Source organism: Onychostoma macrolepis, chromosome 14, assembly GCF_012432095.1.
Source record: "Onychostoma macrolepis isolate SWU-2019 chromosome 14, ASM1243209v1, whole genome shotgun sequence".
Lineage (NCBI taxonomy): Eukaryota > Metazoa > Chordata > Actinopteri > Cypriniformes > Cyprinidae > Onychostoma > Onychostoma macrolepis.
In genome coordinates, this window is record NC_081168.1 from 22275056 (window position 1) to 22293899 (window position 18844).

Genomic DNA, 18844 nt, shown 5'->3' on the forward strand with positions numbered 1-18844 from the left:
GAGTCCCCACCTGAATAGAAAAACCGGTACACACACACACACACACAAACAAACAATAAACCACTACAGAAACTTCCAGGGAATCATTACTTTCACTCCTCAACTAGCAAGACCAGTTTTACCCTGAGATTAAATTAAAGAGATGGAGTTGAGGAATGTCTATGAAAGTGGAGGCGGAGGAGGAGATAAAGCCAACAGTATATATACATCATCTGTGTGCAGACCTTAAACTACCAGCTGAAGACAGACTGAGTGAACACAACATCATAACGGCTCAAAAAGACGGTAATATGAAACAATGAAGAGCCACATATAGATTATAAAATGAAAATGTTTGCTATGATGTAATTTTTAACAGTTATTTTTATTATTTACAGCTTAATTTGGAAGCAATGGCAGGTGGGTCATATGTACTTATGTAGAATATATATTTCTGTATTACTTTTTAAGCAGGAATTGTAATATTGAATGTTTTCCAAATGCTGATTTAAGGCCAAAACAAAACTAAAGTGAAAAATCTATATTCTGGATAGATATCTATTCATTCACCTTGGGGTTTAAAAGACCCTTAATATTCAGTAACATTATCATATCTGACTATACTATTGGACACTATTGGATGACAACAGAACCAAACTGAGCTGGACAATGACACTATTGTCTTTTGTAGAGCTGCTTTATACATAACTTTTATATAATTTGATTTACAAATGATGAGCTCTGCAACATATACACTTTATTTATAAAGTATATACATATATATGTATAAAACAGTCATAAGTATATATAATAGTCATTAACAATATTGCCTGCCCCTCAGTAGAGCTGCTTATTGCTTGTTTTATAATTTAGTGAAGGTTGCACTATTATTGAACTAAACTTAATCAACACTGAACTATCGTGAGTTAAATAATGATATTTCTGCAGAACTGCTTTAAAGTTAAACTGTGTTTGCTTCATAACTAATGAACTTGCAACTTTGCAGTTATTAAACTAAAGGGAATCAAAATTGAACAACATTTTTACAGCTTTCAGCTGAAATTGTGTGTATTTCTTTCATAATTGAAGAACTTCACAATGCTTTTTATTTTCTTCACCATCACTGTGTAGTTGCTGATACCATCTGTATTGTATAAAGCACTAGGCCTACATAAATAAGTGTGACTTGATTTGACCTCCTGTAAATTTACAGAACAGTCTAGGCGTGTTTACAACTTTATTTATTTTCTAGATTTAGTTTATGAATAAAGGGCTGGTGTTGATATGATTCTCCCCAGATGATAGCTTTAAACAGGAGTTTCTGGAGGCCCATAACCAGTACAGGAAGCAGCATCAAGCCCCAGAGCTGACGTACAGTGACGAGCTGAGCAGCGCTGCTCAGAAGTGGGCAGATCACATGCTGAGCAAAAAATCACTGAGCCACAGCGACACGGAAGACGGAGAGAATGTGTTTTATTCCTTCAGCTCTGTCAAAAAGACGCCCAAAGGTAAAATCTGCAGTTTAATAATTACGTACAACGTCTTAAGATTGATGCAGAGTGAGAAGGTATACACTTGGTATAATTGTGTGGATTCCTATAGGCCTATGCACAAAAAAAAAAAAAAAAAAAAAAAAAAATAGAGATAAAAATTGCACCTCAAGCACTGTATCTACACAAGACTGTTTTGGAAAGATTTAAACATTTATATTAATAGAAAACTAGGACGTGCGACAGATTTGTGTATTTGATGTGCTTTTTGTTTTCAGAATGATATTTTGAAAAGTAAAGAACAACTTGTTATTCAGCTATTTATTTTACTAAGTATCATATACATAAGAAGTGGGCTCTCTGCAAACCAAACTTTTCACATTTTATAAATTACTTTAAATTATACATAAACCTGCAACAAATTAAGAATAAAAGCACTGAAGATTTTGATTGTTTTGTATATTTTAGGGGAGGAGGCTGTAGACAGCTGGTACAGTGAGATCAAGGATTACGACTTTAGCTCATCAGGATATCAGCCCCAAACTGGTAATAATAATTTTGGGAATAAATGAATTAATTTGAATATATGACATTACAAAGATGTTATAAATTGTTCAGACATTGACATTTCTTATTATTGGCTTACTTTAATTCTGTCTAGTTAAATATAGCCTATAAATATATATTTAATATACTTGCAGGGCATTTCACCCAGGTTGTGTGGAAATCATCTACAGAGCTCGGAGTAGGTCTGGCTACTGATGGAAACACAGTTTTTGTCGTTGGTCAATACAGACCTGCTGGAAATATAACCAATGCTGGTTTATATGACCAAAATGTTCTACCTAAAACTGAATAATGATGGTATTATTTCCTTATTGGATTTGTCTATTGCTAAATGTAAACATGATTTTGCAGATGCTTTTAATTCAGAGTGACTTACAGTACATCACCATAACCAGTTTAAATGTGAAGGACAGTCCTATAATACATTGTGATCAAATCCTGTGTGTGTCTGTGTGTTAATAAAATAAATGGACCATTGCATCATAAGCGGATGTGCATTTATTTATATTAAAACTGATATTATGACTGAATGTTATGAGCACAAAACACTGAAATTGTACAAAACTGAAATTGAAACAAATACCAAAAGAAGCAACAACCTCTCCTGTACATATGAAGATTGAAAGACAAGGTGGGATTTCTCTTGGGTTGGGATCATATTTAATTTACTACATGCCTTATGTCATCCAACTGATAGTTTATCATTATTATTATTATTATTATTAGCCAGTAAAAGGCCTTTTGGTGCATTTGTACACTGTAAAAAATTTACATTTTGAAAAATTGTGGAAACTGAAAAATAAACATTGAGTCAACAAATTGCTTCCCAAAAATTACCCCCAAACAAAAAAACACATTGTACTAGTAGGATAATAACAGCGTATCTAAAAGTATGAGACAACAAACAAACATACTATTAAGAGCCGTGCTTGCACAGGTTCTGCGCGATCCGCTTCACTAATATCCTCTGCGTCTCAATCGGGCTCAAATTGATAAGCAATATAGACGAGGCCATTGTTTACAATACAACCGGAGCACATGCCGCTGAGCTGAGGGGCGGGACATTTAGACGCACACTCGGCGGTTTAGTGAATCACAACACACTGAGTCAGCTAACCAATCAGAGCCCATCACGTATTTCTGAGGGAGGGGCTTCATAAAAACAGGAAATAATCAAGGCGTTTGTCAGAGAAGGGACAGAGCTGTATGGAATAAAGGTAAATTATATGAAAAATAATGCGTTTTTTGAGCCTGAGATAAATCGTTGGTGTGAATTCAAGTGTCTGGACGATGGGGCGGGGCGACACATTAAGGTGGGGCGACACGTGTCGCTCCGCCCACCTTCAATTTCATTGGTTTATAGTACAGCAGAGCTTATTGGTGTAGACGTTTGCGCATGAGCATTCTTTTATATATGTTTTTATGAATTATCTACGCTGTTTGGCTGTACTACAGAAATATTAAGTGCTAACAACAGCAATTTTAGTTAGAATCAATTAGCAAATGTGTTTGTTTGTTTTTTAAACTTATGACAAATTAGTTAGATTAAGTTCCTATCAAACGCTTGGTGGCGGCATCTTCGAGTACTTCGGGCAGAACAGAGCTAATATGTGCGGCTCACAAATTAAGTCTGGGGAACAAATTCTTAATTTGTGGCCATGATATAGTCCTACCTATGCTATAAATAGCCTCACCTATGAGAAATATTAATTATGTTTCTGTGTGATGAACGTAAATGGTGGTCCTCCTCAATCTCAACAGGTGGGTAGCACATTAAATGAAGTCAGATATTATTGCACTTGTCACTGTACACGAAGCAGACATACTTTAACATTGAGCAGTTTTAGGTGGGTGATATTGAAAAAAATGATCCACTGTTTGAGATTTAGCTGTTTTGTATAATGTATATTTATATGTAGCTTATATTCATTATTTTAGGATCAGTGGATAAGCACAAACTTAGGAAATGATGATAATTCACTGTAGTTCAGTAAGACATAGGACAAACCCGCATATGGTTGTTTTATTTTAAAGAACAACTCAATTTAGGTCCCCACCGTGACACGAGTCCCCATGAGTCTGTGTGTATTCAGGTTTAAGTCCCCACCTGAATAGAAATCAGGTACACACTAGAGTTGCACGATACACCGGTACTACGGTAGTATCGCGATACTAAAGCTTAAAAATGCCCACGGTGCCATTGCATTTTTTTAACGGTAGTAGGCTATCGTTCATACGGTACTGTATAAGATATGTTGTATGCACGGCCGGAACACTGTTTAAAACGTTAATTTGAACATGCATGCCAGCAGAAACATTACAAGTTGATTGCCAAATGTCTTTCTGCTGTGCTCTGTGTAGTATAGTATGTGTATACACGTTATATTGAGTGTTCCCCGATGCTTCAGTTCAGTTTGCAATGAGAAGTTGCACTTGTACATCGTTGTTCATGTTGCAGTTTATCAGAAGAAAGGGTTTGATTCAGACCATCTGGGCTGCGTTCAGCCCCGAAAAAACGGTGCAAAATGTTTATTAAACGGAAACGGTGGTGCGTTGAACACCTTGTTCTGATGACACAAGTGTCATGACTATGGCAGCTGAGAAGGCCATTCTTTGTGTTCTTTTTGAAGAATTTTCAGAGCCTGATGAAATTGGTATAAATACGTGTTTAATACTGCAAAATACACTCGATGTTACAGTCACTGCCCTTGCTGTCCAGAATAAAAGAGAACATCCCAATCGAGTGAAGGGATTTGTGGAAACTGTGGTTCCTAATTATTGTGATCCAACATTTGCCTCACATTTCAGGATGAAAAGACAAACATTTCAGATGAAGGATAATCCACTTCTTACCTCCGAGACTGTGTTATGATCTATATGACCTTATTATTTTTATTGTGAGTATAAGGCTTATCATTATTGCTGATCACTGTTGTTGTGTTATAATATTGTAATATTTACTATTACATAATCAGGGGAGCATAGAAACGTTTATGAAAGTGTCACCCACAATACAATAGCAAAATATATAAATATGTAGTATTTTTATGTTACATTAATCAGTGTCTAGCACACCTTCCTAAGGAAAGGACATGGACCAGAAGACATTGCAATTACTACATGATATTTAGACAGACTTAAAGAAGTTCCAGATCTATACTTGTGCTCTTATTATTTCAGTTATTTTGCTTTTAATGTAAATAAACATGTGCAAACAATATACTTGCTCTTGTGAATTTATTTTGATGTTAATTACATTTACTTACAAATTCATCACCATTATGTAATATATGCTATGTTACTATAAATCTCTTACGGCAAACATGTCTTCTAATATTTTCAATTGTTGTGTATACCGAGCTGCAGCGAACACATATTAAATGACTTCACTTGGACCCATTGTGCGAGCTGTCTCTTTAATACCGCGTGGTTTATATACAAGTTGCTGCTGATTGGGCTGACATTTTTGACACACCCACCAAACAAGAGAAAACGAAATGAGGGAACGAGACATTGCTATGGGAAATACCTTTTCCTCGAATACTACTGAAGCCTTATTGAATCACGCCAGTAAAACTGGCCAATGACATTCAAGTGCGCGAAATATGAGCGGGATCCCACTCTATATAAGGCAGTGCTTGTACGTAATCCATTCAGAATCTTTGACTGAAGCAACTTGGCATTCTAAGATCCTGAGCTCTGTGACACGGCAATAACAGCAATGTCTCGTTCCCTCATTTCGGGGAACCGAGGTTACGTTAGTAACCGAGAGCGTTCCCCTTCAATTCGGTCACTATGGGAACGTATAAAATCCCGCCGTGTCACAGTGATGGAGCCTGGTTCGACAAAGTATGTCAAGTTTCACATCCAGAGCCGTAATGAGAGCGGCAATGATATTGGAGCTCTTTGTAAACACAGCTCAGGTCTACAGGACCTAGTCGAAACCATGTAAAAGTCAGGGGGGTGTGGCAGCAAGACGATGCCGCGTCACACCAGGGGCGGAGTTAACTCCGGTGAAACAGAGAAATTGAAATGGCCAACCTGATCTCACAGAATTCCGTGTAATGTTCACGGACTTAATTAACCCTGAATCTGTGGTGGCATCACGGAATCGCCGAAAATTCCGTGATGGGCTCACAGAAGGCATCAGCCGTGGTCCATGCACGGATTCACCGGTTCAACACCAGCGCTGCATCGGACCACGTAAAAAGAGTGACTCCGATGCAGTTATACTTTCACTGGAGTACCTGACCCCACCCCTACCCTAAACCTACCCAGTTCTGAACAATAATGATGACGATAAATTATCTCGTCGGCATATTTAAAGTGTTGAACCAGTGGATCCGTGCGTGGAGCACGGCTGATGCCTGTCACCGACTTAGATTGGTATCACTTCTGTGAGCCTATCACGGATTTTTTTCTGTGAGCCCATCACGGAATTTTCGGCGATTCCGTGATGCCACCACAGATTCGGAGGTTAATTAAATCCGTGAACATTACACGGAATTCTGTGAGATCATGTTGGAAATGGCGGTGGCTTCGGCGCTTTCACATATAGATTAATTGAATTGTTTAATTTTAATGAAATCATGTTATGATGCACTGCCGTATCGGTATGATGGTGACCAAGTCCTAAAAGACGTGGTGAACTATACCATAACACTGTGATAACTGACGGGGACAGCATTGAATTGGTGGTGCATTAATACAGGGTGTATACGACATCGTATGTGTATGTAGTCGAAACCACATACACATACGATACACATCTCAGATCATAGCTGAGGTTGAATAGGCACGTGCACTGACAGCACATGCGAGGCAAGCGACAACACATCTAGGTTATAAAACCTCGCGAAAGTGCTGGGTGACGACCAGCCTGCCGCCATACAAATGTCCTGAATATACATGCCATTTGCCCAGGCCCAGGAGGACGCGAGTCCGCGGGTTGAGTGGGCCCGAACCCCTATAGGACATTCCACGCCCTTAGAGCTGTAAGCCAAAGCAATTGCGTAGACGATCCAGTGTGACAGCCTTTGCTTGGACACAGGCAATCCTTTTGTACGTCCACCAAAACATACAAATAGCTGCTCCGAGAGTCTGAACTGTCTAGAGCGTTCAATATAAGTACGCACCGCGCGTACAGGGCACAGCAGGAGTGTATTAAGCGGCTCCGTCCCGGCCGGTGTTTCGGGGCGGAAAGCAGATAGTGTTATGACCTGCGCTTTAAATGGAGTCGAAAGCACTTTAGGCTTCAAGGTGAGTCTGCAATCACCTGGTCCGAATTCAATAAACGAGTCGTCAGTTGAAAGCGCCTGCAGGTCTCCAACTCGCTTAACAGGGTTCAGCTTTCTTGCTCCTTTTAAAAATCGTATGATCAGGTCATTTCTGCCGATCGGGCGATTTTCGACGTGCGCGTGAAAGGCTGTTATAGCGGCCACTTACACTTTCAATGTGGATGGCATACGACCACTATCAAATCGTTCTTGAAGGAAGGCAAGGATTATTGGTATTGGACAGCTGATTGGGTCTTCGCCCCGCGATACGCACCAACTTGAAAAAACTCTCCATTTATGTGCGTAAAGACGTCTCGTGGAAGGAGCCCTAGCCTCAGAGATAGTGTTCAACACCCGTTGAGGAAGTACGTCTGTTACTGGCAAGCTCCGTCGAGCGGCCAGACATGAAGGCTCCATGACTCTGGATTTGGGTGCCAAATCATTCCTTGTGCTTGAGAGAGGAGTTCTCTCTTCAGTGGGATAATCCATGGGGGGGCAGTTCTGGGAACCACGGCTGATTGGGCCATTTCGGTGCCACTAACAGAACAGATTCCTTTTCCTCTCTGATTTTGCAAAGCACGCGAGGCAGAAGCTTCATACTTGCGTACTTTCGGCCAGCTGTGAGCTAGTGCATCCACTCTCAGAGGAGAGTGTGTCAGTGAATAAAACAGCGGGCAGTGAGTGTTCTCCGCTGATGCGAAGAGATCCACCTCCGCCCTGCCGAATACACTCCAAATCATATTGACTGTCAGAGGGTGTAATCTCCACTCCCCGTGGATTATCCCGCCCCTCGACAGTAAATCCGCGCCGTAGTTCAGGTGTCCGGGGACATGTACTGCCCGGATGGAGAGGAGGTGATCTGCCCACAGAAGGAGGTCTCTCGCCAGTTGCAGCAGTGGTTGCGAGTTCACACTGCCTTGGTGATTTATAAACACCACCACTGTCATGCTGTCCGTCCTGATGAGAACTTGACGTTGAAGAATGTCTGGAAGAAAGCACTCGAGCGCCAGGTGAACAGCACGGAGCTCCAGACAGTTTATGTGCCATGACTTCTCCGTTTCTGACCACGTCCCGAAGGCTGGTCTGCCATCGCATACGGCTCCCCAGCCCGTACTCGATGCATCTGTTGTAACATTCTTTCTCCTGATCACTTGACCAATACGAACACCCCGGCGATACAGAGTCATATCGCGCCAAGGGTTTAGTGTATGCAAACAGTTGCGCGTCACTTTGATGCGCAAGGTGCCCGTGCGCCATGCGTTCTGTGGAACCCGGCTCTTAAACCAGAGCTGAAGCGGACGCATATGTAGGAGCCCTAGATTGCACACTGTCGAGGCAGCAGCCATCTGGCCGAGGGTCCTCTGAAAGCATTTCAGCGGGGAGAACGCCCTAATTTGAAGACTGCGAGAGAACTGATCAGTTTTTGTGAGTGCTCCTCCGACAGACGCGGACTTCATAAACCACTCTGATACTGAATCACTGATTCACTGAGCCATTCATAAAAACAGTCATTTGATTCACTCCTGAAGGATTCAGCCATTTTGAAAGAATCGTTTGAATGACTCAGTGATTCAATCACGAACTTCTGCCACCTGCTGGCCGTTTTAAGTTTCCCATCTAAAAGTAGGCATATTACATTATTGTCCAATATATTTCTATATTCAGAATTTAGTATTGTGCTAAGATGAGTTTTGTTTAGATAATTTCATGGATAACAATAGCCAGTCATTCATTCACATTAATTAAGTATTCAGAGAATAATATTGTCTGTTTTCACTTACATCTACTTATTTATTAAATTTTGATTCATTTTGTAGAACTGAATTTGAAATTAACACAGCTGTTAAATCAGCTGGTATAGTATCGTAAGACATTTTTTATGGTATCGTGACAACCCTAGTACACACACACACACACACACACACACACACACACACACACACACACACACACAAACAATAAACCACTACAAAAACTTCCAGGTAATCATTACTTTCACTCCTCAACTAGCAAGACCAGTTTTACCCTGAGATTAAATTAAAGAGATGGAGTTGAGGAATGTCTATGAAAGTGGAGGCGGAGGAGGAGACAGTATAAAGCCAACAGTATATATACATCATCTGTGTGCAGACCTTAAACTACCAGCTGAAGACAGACTGAGTGAACACAACATCATAACGGCTCAAAAAGAAGGTAATATGAAACAATGAAGAGCCACATATAGATTATAAAATGAAAATGTTTGCTATGATGTGAATATTAACAGTTATCTTTATTATTTACAGCTTACTTTGGAAGCAATGGCAGGTGGGTCATATGTACTTATGTAGAATATGTATTTCTGTATTACTTTTTAAGCAGGAATTGTAATATTGAATGTTTTCCAAATGCTGATTTAAGGCCAAAACAAAACTAAAGTGAAAAATCTATACTCTGGATAGATATCTATTCATTCACCTTGGGGTTTAAAAGACCCTTAATATTCAGTAACATTATCATATCTGACTATACTATTGGACACTATTGGATGACAACAGAACCAAACTGAGCTGGACAATGACACTATTGTCTTTTGTAGAGCTGCTTTATACAGAACTTTTATATAATTTGATTTACAAATGATGAGCTCTGCTACATATACACTTTATTTATAAAGTATATATATATATATATATATATATATATATATATATATACACACATATATATATTTATAAAACAGTCATAAGTATATATAATAGTCATTAACAATATTGCCTGCCCCTCAGTAGAGCTGCTTATTGCTTGTTTTATAATTTAGTGAAGGTTGCACTATTATTGAACTAAACTGAATCAACGCTGAACTAAGGTGAGTTGAATAATGATACTTCTGCAGAACTGCTTTAAAGTTTAAACTGTGTTTGCTTCATAACTAATGAACTTGCAACTTTGCAGTTATTAAACTAAAGGTAATCAAAATTGAACAACATTTTTACAGCTTTCAGCTGAAATTGTGTGTATTTCTTTCATAATTGAAGAACTTCACAATGCTTTTTATTTTCTTCACCATCACTGTGTAGTTGCTGATACCATCTGTATTGTATAAAGCACTAGGCCTACATAAATAAGTGTGACTTGATTTGACCTCCTTTAAATTTACAGAAAAGTTTGGGCGTGTTTACAACTTTATTTATTTTCTAGATTTAGTTTATGAATAAAGGGCTGGTGTTGATATGATTCTCCCCAGATGATAGCTTTAAACAGGAGTTTCTGGAGGCCCATAACCAGTACAGGAAGCAGCATCAAGCCCCAGAGCTGACGTACAGTGACGAGCTGAGCAGCGCTGCTCAGAAGTGGGCAGATCACCTGCTGAGCAAAAAATCAATGAGCCACAGCGACACGGAAGACGGAGAGAATGTGTTTTATTCCTTCAGCTCTGTCAAAAAGAAGCCCAAAGGTAAAATCTGCAGCTTAATAATTACGTACAGCGTCTTAAGATTGATGCAGAGTGAGAAGGTATAGACTTGGTATAATTATGTGGATTCCTATAGGCCTATGCGCACAAAAAAAAAAAAAAAAAAATCACACCTCAAGCACTGTATCTACACAAGACTGTTTTGGAAAGATTTAAACATTTATATTAATAGAAAACTAGGACGTGCGATAGAGATTTGTGTATTTGATGTGCTTTTTGTTTTCAGAATGATATTTTGAAAAGTAAAGAACAACTTGTTATTCAGCTATTTATTTTACTAAGTATCATATACATAAAAAGAAGTGGGCTCTCTGCAAACCAAACTTTTCACATTTTATAAATTACTTTAAATTATATATAAACCTGCAAATGTCAGAGTGCACACAGCAGGGAGGAACGAGGAACACGCAGAAGAGGATAAACTCAAATTAACAGTCTTTAATGTTGACAACAGTGCAGGGCAGGGCAGTGCAGGGCAGGGCAGGGCAAGACAAGGCAAGGCTGACACACAGACAGGAACACCGAAAATAACGAGTAGACCAGACGAAAACTAACTAAACAGGCAGGAACTAAATACACAAGACAATTACTGATAATTAGACACACCTGAACTGAATAAACTAATAATCACACAGAACAAGGACAGGAACATGACCAAATATGGAAACAAGAGGCGGGAACACATGACAACACACGACAGAGGACTGACATAACTCCCCCCTCCCGGAAGGCGCGACCCGCGCCATAACAGTAGGGTAGACGGAGACATGTGTACAGTTGAAACACCTTAAATAACTTGTGTACACAAAAACCCAGAGCCACACATGTGTATTAGTGTTCTCTTTGATCGTGGGAAATTTGAAATGTGTGCGTCTTTCCACTCTGAAGATATTGGCAAAAGTTTTTTTTCCAAGGTGAGATTTTCATTTCACCATGTCCCTTCCACAATGAATATCTTAGTATTCTTTCATGATTGTTAAACTTAACATATATCATTGCAAACGTTACTCTGTGCTCTAAAAATAGACATATTTTATGCCATGCAAGGTCTTTTCATAATCTAGAGAAATGTGCAAGCATGTCAGTGGGGTACGGTTGAGACACAGCGTATCAAGTCAAGTCAAGTCAAGTCAAGTTGAGCTTTATTGTCATTCCGCTACATGTGGAACGAAATGTCGTGTCTCGCAGGACCACGGTGCTACATAAATACAGGCACACAAAAATGAAGTAAAACAGTATAAACCTATACTGTTACCTATACACAACAATCCTACTGATAGATTTTTGACTATAAATATTCTATATATAAAAAAAGTTTACCTATACATAAACTAAAAACAATACAAACTATACGAATGCTTCAGATAAATACTGTACATGTGCAAAGAGAAACATTGTGAGTCAAGCAGCTGGCTGGGGAACAGTGCAGGATGATTTGTAGTGCATGAGCATGTAAACATACATATATTACCGAGTCTTTTGTGGGATTGTATACACACAGCAGTGTGTGTGAAAAGTGTCTAGTGCGCATAGAGGAGGAGAGTGTGTTACTACAGGTGGTTTGTACAGGCCCACTCACCTGTATGTAGCACACTTCGATTGCACAAAAAAAAGTTCCATAAGTTCTTTTCTTTGATGTGGTAAGGTTGGGTGGGGCGGGGGTTTGAGATGGTCCGTGTTTCAGGAGGTAGGGGGTTTGTATGGGGGTTCAGAGAGGGGCGGGGTGATTTGAGTTCAGGGCTCTCACAGCCTGGGGGAAAAAGCTGTTGAGCAGTCTGGCAGAGCGGGCTCTGATGCTCCGGTACCGTCTTCCTGATGGTAGAAGCTGGAAGAGACTGTGGGAGGGATGGGTGGAGTCCTTCACAATACTGTTGGCTTTGCTGGAGCATCATGTAAGGAAAATGTCCAGGATGGAGGGGAGAGGGGCACCGATGGTCTTTGCAGCTGTGTTCACTGTCCGCTGGAGGGTCTTGCGGTCTACTGCAGTACAATTCCCGTACCAGACAGTGATACAGCTGGTCAGCACGCTCTCAATGGTTCCCCTGGAGAAAGTGGTGAGGATGGGTGGAGGGAGACTTGCTCTTTTCAGCCGGCGGAGAAAGTGTAGGCGCTGTTGTGCCTTCTTGGAGAGTGACATGGTGTTGGTGGTCCAGGTGAGATCCTATTGGAGTCAATGCTATGGGACGGTAGTCATTTAGATAGGACACTTTCTTTGGTACCGGTATGATTGTTGTGGATTTGAGACATGTGGGGACGACTGCCTGGCTCAGCGAGGTGTTGAAGATATCTGTTAGGACATCTGTCAGCTGTTCAGCACAGTCTTTCAGTACACGGCCAGGTATGTTGTCAGGACCCGCAGCCTTGCGTGGGTTAATCCTATATAGGGTCTTCCTTACATCGGCTGGAGACAGACAGAGCGCATGGTCGTTGGGAGGTGTGGGCAGTTTTTGTGCAGTTGTGTCATTCTGCATTTCAAACCATGACTAAAAGTGGTTGAGTGTATCTGGGAGGGATGTGTCATCATCACAGGCCTGTGGCGGGGGCTTGTAGTCAGTGATGGTCTGAATGGCTTGCCACAGACTCTGTGTGTCTCTGCTGTCTGTGAAGTGATTGTTGATTTTTTGAGCGTATGACCGTTTTGCATTTTTGATGCTGCGGGACAGATTGGCTCTTGCTGTTTTGAGGGCTGCTTTATCTCCTGATCTGAATGCTTCATCTCTGGTCTTTAGCAGCCCACGAACCTCTGCTGTCATCCATGGCTTCTGGTTGGCACGTGTGGTGATGGTCTTGGTGACTGTCACATCATCAGTGCACTTTTTGATGTAAGCAGTCACAGTTTCAGTGTACTCCTGCAGGTCTGTGTGGTTGTTGTAGGTGGCCGCGTCTTTAAACATGTTCCAGTCTGTGTCCTGGAAGCAGTCCTGCAGTGCTGAGGTAGCATTGTCTGGCCATACCGTGATCTGCTTTTGAACCGGTTTGGTAAGTTTGAGAAGTGGTCTGTATGCTGGGATTAGCATAACAAAGATGTGGACCAAGAACCCGAGGTGGGGGCGGGGTTCAGTTTTGTATGCGTTCTTTTCTGTTGTGTAAACAAAGTCCAGTATGTTGTTTCCCCTTGTTGCAAAGTTCACATGTTGGTAGAACTTTGTCAAAACTGTCTTTACGTTTGCGTGGTTGAAGTCCCCGGCTATGATGAAAAAGCCGATGGGGTTATTTGTTTGTTGTTCGCTGATGGCGCTGTACAGTTCACGAAGCACATCCTTAGCGTTTGCACACGGGGGAATGTAAACCGCGACAATAACAATGGCCATGAACTCCCGCGGCAGATAGAACGGTCGACACTTCACAACTATAAACTCCACCAGTGATGAACAGTGTTTTGTCACTACCACAGCATTGTTACACCATTCTTTGTTGATATACACAAGCCTCCACCGTGAGTCTTACCAGACAGTGATGAATCGCTATCCGCTCGGTAGCATTTTAGCCCGTGCCGCTGAATGGTGGAGTCCGGGATGTTGTCCTTTAGCCATGTTTCAGTGAAAACAAACACACAACAATCCCTTGCCTCGTGCTGTGTAGATTGACTGAGTTGAATTAAGTCCAGTTTGTTTTCCAGAGAGCGAACATTTGAGAGCATGAGTGTTGGAAGAGCCGGTCTTGAGGGGTTAGCCCTTAGCCTGGCTCGTATACCTCCGCGCTTACCGCGCTTCCGTCCTCTCTCACACCGCTTGCGATGCCGCCTTGTGTGGGTAGCATCAGTAGGCGAGGCCGCGGTCTCGAGGTCCGGCTTCAGCAGTAAACAAAGGCCTCGTAGCTTCTCAGTAGCCGCCGGCGAGAGTTTGTGTTTGTATGTGTTGCCGATATCCAAAAGGCTTTGGTGATCATAGATGTATCCTGGAGTGATCTCCCCATGAATTTGCGGTAAATTGACACTATTTGGAGACGAACAGACGACATTTAAAGACATAAAAGCACCGTCTTTGGGACCCGGAGTAGCCGCTGCGTCCGACCGCACCACCATCTTGGATGCCCACCTTTGTATCAACTGTACCCGGATTGGTCTCCTATTGCTTCACATGCTGTTTAGTTGTACAGTGTTATGATAATAGGATAAAAGTCACTGTAACAAAGTTCGGAGGAAGGAAGGAAGAAGTCGGAGTCGGCGGGAAATTTATTCAGTGTCCACAAAATAAAGTTTGTGCACTCAGGCACTTTCAAATAAACATAAGTTCACAGCACTTTGGTGAGTCTTTTGATCAGCAGCGATCCTTTTTCCTCCCGACTCCTCAGTCTGTCCCTCTCTGCCACTGTCTGTCCTTCTGTGGCTTTTAATCTCTCCACGCCAATCACTGGAACGAGAAACAGGTGAATGTCATCTTGTACTTGACCCACTTACTCACCGCTCGTTCTCCAGCCTCTCTCTCCCGCTGCAGATTCTGCTAACCACACCCTCCTCGCCACAGTCACATTTACACATATGCTACACAAATTCTGTTAAAAAAAAAGAAGATATTTGTGATATTTCAACTGTCTATTCTTAATGGACATATTTTCTAACATGAATGTTAAAAGGATTATATAACATTTTAAGAAATATACAAGGTGGTAAAGTGGGTACAGTTGAGACACCATTTATAGGCTGATATGTACTGTATGCAGTAACAGTCCAATCATAGAAAATAAAATGCATACAGAGGCTGTGTGTGTTTGTGTACTGGTATCACCTACGTTACGGGGACCAAATGTCCCCACAAGTATAGTAATACCAGTAAATTCACCTTATGGGAATATTTTTTTAGGTCCCCATGATGAAACAAGCTTATAAATCATACAGAATGATTGAAAATGCAGAAAGATCCGAGTGATGCATAGGTTTAGGGGTAGCGTTAAATAATATATGGGTATGTATAATGTTATTTTTACTGTTATGTTTACATTTATACTGTTTGCCATATATTTTTGTAGTGTTAAATATTTGTTCCTGTTTTGTTTAACTGAATCTGGATTAAATAAAGCAAATAAATACATTTTTAAACTGTAATTATTTAAAACTGTAATTTTGTAATTTATTACATTTGCTATAAATGGTTAGCCAGCTTTAGAGCATTAAGAATGGGTGTCTCAACTGTACCATGCTACTGTTTCAACTGTACACCATATGGACCTCATGTTTATGAGCTAATTGTGGAAAATATGAACTACTTATGGCTATTATCAATTTATGATAATTTAGTACACAAGCAAAAGAAATATCATGTGAAAAATCACTTCATTTCAGCATCTTGTTTTTGTGTAGTGATGAAAAAAGCAGAAAGTGTCTCTACTGTACTCAGTCTACCCTACCACCGGGGAGGGGGGCACTCTGGAGGCCCCTCAGGACAGAAAGACAGGACGGGGACCTCCAGAGCGGAACAGACAGACGGAGGCCATGGCAGGGCTGGGAGCTCTGGCGGCCATGGCTGTGCAGGGAGCTCAGGCGGCCATGGCAGAGCTGGGAGCTCCGGAGGCCATGGCAGGTGGTACTTGTGGCCGTGGCCACGTTTCTCGGCCCGCCCACCCCACCCGGGCGGGCTTGCCACATGCGCTAAAGTGCACTTACAGTTACAGTATGTGGCTGATTGATCAAAACGGTGGGTGTGTAGTCAGGTCTCAGAGAGGTGTTTATTATAAATAAAAATGAAAATGAAAGCGCACTGAGCCGGCAGATTGTGAGGGTTGTGGCAGCCTGTAGTAAACTCGCGTCTGCTATCGAGTCCAGGATGTGAATTCGTCACTTACCTCGGTGCTTCTCAGCGTACGACAAAGAAAAGAAGACAGGATCGCGGCCGCGCCTCTCTCGTTTCTCACGGCCGCTCCACACGCGTGCTGGACAGCGATGAAACTGTCGGGCGCCGCTGTCACGAGTGGAGGTAGTCATTCCATGAATCATGCCAGTTATTTTCTCTTATCTCGGTTGTTTTGTCATAAGCTATACTCCATTAATTGATACAATAAATATATATTTCCAAGATTATAAAATCCATCCACTGCCTCAAAGTTTTATTGCTAATTGTTTGATCAGCCGTTTGATCAACGGTCTCCCTACGTAGCGTTTTATAAAGGCGGCGGACCTTTTACAAGTTTATTTCCTTTATCGACAAAAGCAACTTATGTCAGAGACAGAGGATAAGGAATATTAACATTGTTGTTGATTAATTACATGACGAATCCATCATGGCGGAGAAAATTAATCGTAGATGGAGGTTTTAATCGCAGGTTAGAATTCTAATCCTAATCTCAGTTTAAAATTAAGTGGTGCAACTCAACTCGATTTAAAATAAAACCCAGATCAACAAACCCTATAGCTCTAAACTTTGCTTAATTTAATCCTTTTTGGTGCATCGTGTTCTGAAGGCATACTGTAGGGTTTGCCGAAAAACTAATCGAAAATGAAACCTATTATTAAGGGAAAATCTCCAGTCGTTGCATTCGTGCATTTATACGAGTACGCGGCAGTTCGCACTGGTGCGCCTATGAGAAGCACACAAGAGAGTCATTTTGAAACATCAAGATAAATAAAATTGTGACTTGAAACAATACTTTCTTTACTGAGGTGAATATCTCTGTTCTGAGACAGTCAGACAGCCTAGAATGCGCGCAAGGAGCGCTCCCTCAGTTGTCACTCACTTCAATTCACTGCGATCTCACGACGTTCCGTAAATAAACTCTACACCGCACAATGAATCGCACAATGAATCTCTTATTTACATCGGTTAAGTCCGCCCCTGTCTGTCACGGTGCACACAGCAGGGAGGAACGAGGAACACGCAGACAAGGATAAACTCAAATTAACAGTCTTTAATGTTGACATCAGGGCAGGGCAGGGCAGGGCAGGGCAGGGCAGGGCTGACACACAGACAGAAACACCGGGAATAACGGGTAGACCAGACAAAAACTAACTAAACAGGCAGGAACTAAATACACAAGACAATTACTGATAATTAGACACACCTGAACTGAATAAACTAATAATCGCACAGAACAAGGACAGGAACATGACCAAATATGGAAACAAGAGGCGGGAACACGACAACACACGACAGAGGACTGACAGCAACAAATTAAGAATACAAGCACTGAAGATTTTGATTGTTTTGTATATTTTAGGGAAGAAAGCTGTAGACAGCTGGTACAGTGAGATCAAGGATTACAACTTTAGCTCACCAGGACATCAGCCCAAAACAGGTAATAATAATTTTGGGAATAAATAATTTAATTTGAATATATGACAGTACAAAGATGTTATAAATTGTTCAGACATTGACAATTCTGATTACTGGCTTACTTTAATTCTGTCTAGTTAAATATATAGATACAGCCTATAAATATATATTTAATATACTTGCAGGGCATTTCACCCAGGTTGTGTGGAAATCATCTACAGAGCTTGGAGTAGGTCTGGCTACTAATGGGAAAACAGTTTTTGTCGTTGGTCAATACAGACCTGCTGGAAATATAACCAATGCTGGTTTATATGACCAAAATGTTCTACCTAAAACTGAATAAAGATGGTATTCTTTCCTTATTGGATTTGTCTATTAAATGTAAACATGATTTAGCAGATGTTTTTAATTCAGAGTGACTTACAGTACATCACCATAACCAGTTTAAATGTGAAGGACAGTCCTATAATACATTGTGATCAAACCTGTGTGTGTTAATAAAATAAATGGACCATTGCATCATAAGCGGATGTGCATTTATACCGCTGAGCATATTAAAACTGATATTATGACTGAATGTTATGAGCACAAAACACTGAAATTGTACAAAACTGAAATTGAAACAAATACCAAAAGAAGCAACAACCTCTCCTGTACATATGAAGATTGAAAGACAAGGTGGGATTTGTCTTGGGTTGGGATCATATTTAATTTACTACATGCCTTATGTCATCCAACTGATAGTTTATCATTATTATTATTATTATTAGCCAGTAAAAGGCCTTTTGGTGCATTTGTACACTGTAAAAAATTTACATTTTGAAAAATTGTGGAAACTGAAAAATAAACATTGACTCAACAAATTGCTTCCCA

General features: G+C 40.8%; 2 protein-coding genes across 2 annotated transcripts; both read left to right on the forward strand.

The window, feature by feature from the left end:
- Positions 1 to 222: 222 nt before the first annotated feature.
- On the forward strand, positions 223 to 2522 carry im:7150988 (Golgi-associated plant pathogenesis-related protein 1). The gene is made up of 5 exons (XM_058797493.1): positions 223 to 285; positions 378 to 399; positions 1278 to 1487; positions 1938 to 2015; positions 2171 to 2522. Exons 2-5 carry the CDS (start codon positions 393 to 395, stop codon positions 2326 to 2328), a joined length of 453 nt encoding a protein of 150 aa, XP_058653476.1. The 5' UTR covers positions 223 to 285; positions 378 to 392; the 3' UTR covers positions 2329 to 2522.
- Positions 2523 to 9462: 6940 nt separating this feature from the next.
- On the forward strand, positions 9463 to 18477 carry LOC131553101 (Golgi-associated plant pathogenesis-related protein 1-like). Its single transcript, XM_058797494.1, has 5 exons — positions 9463 to 9505; positions 9598 to 9619; positions 10539 to 10748; positions 17916 to 17993; positions 18157 to 18477. Exons 2-5 carry the CDS (start codon positions 9613 to 9615, stop codon positions 18312 to 18314), a joined length of 453 nt encoding a protein of 150 aa, XP_058653477.1. The 5' UTR covers positions 9463 to 9505; positions 9598 to 9612; the 3' UTR covers positions 18315 to 18477.
- Positions 18478 to 18844: the final 367 nt, after the last annotated feature.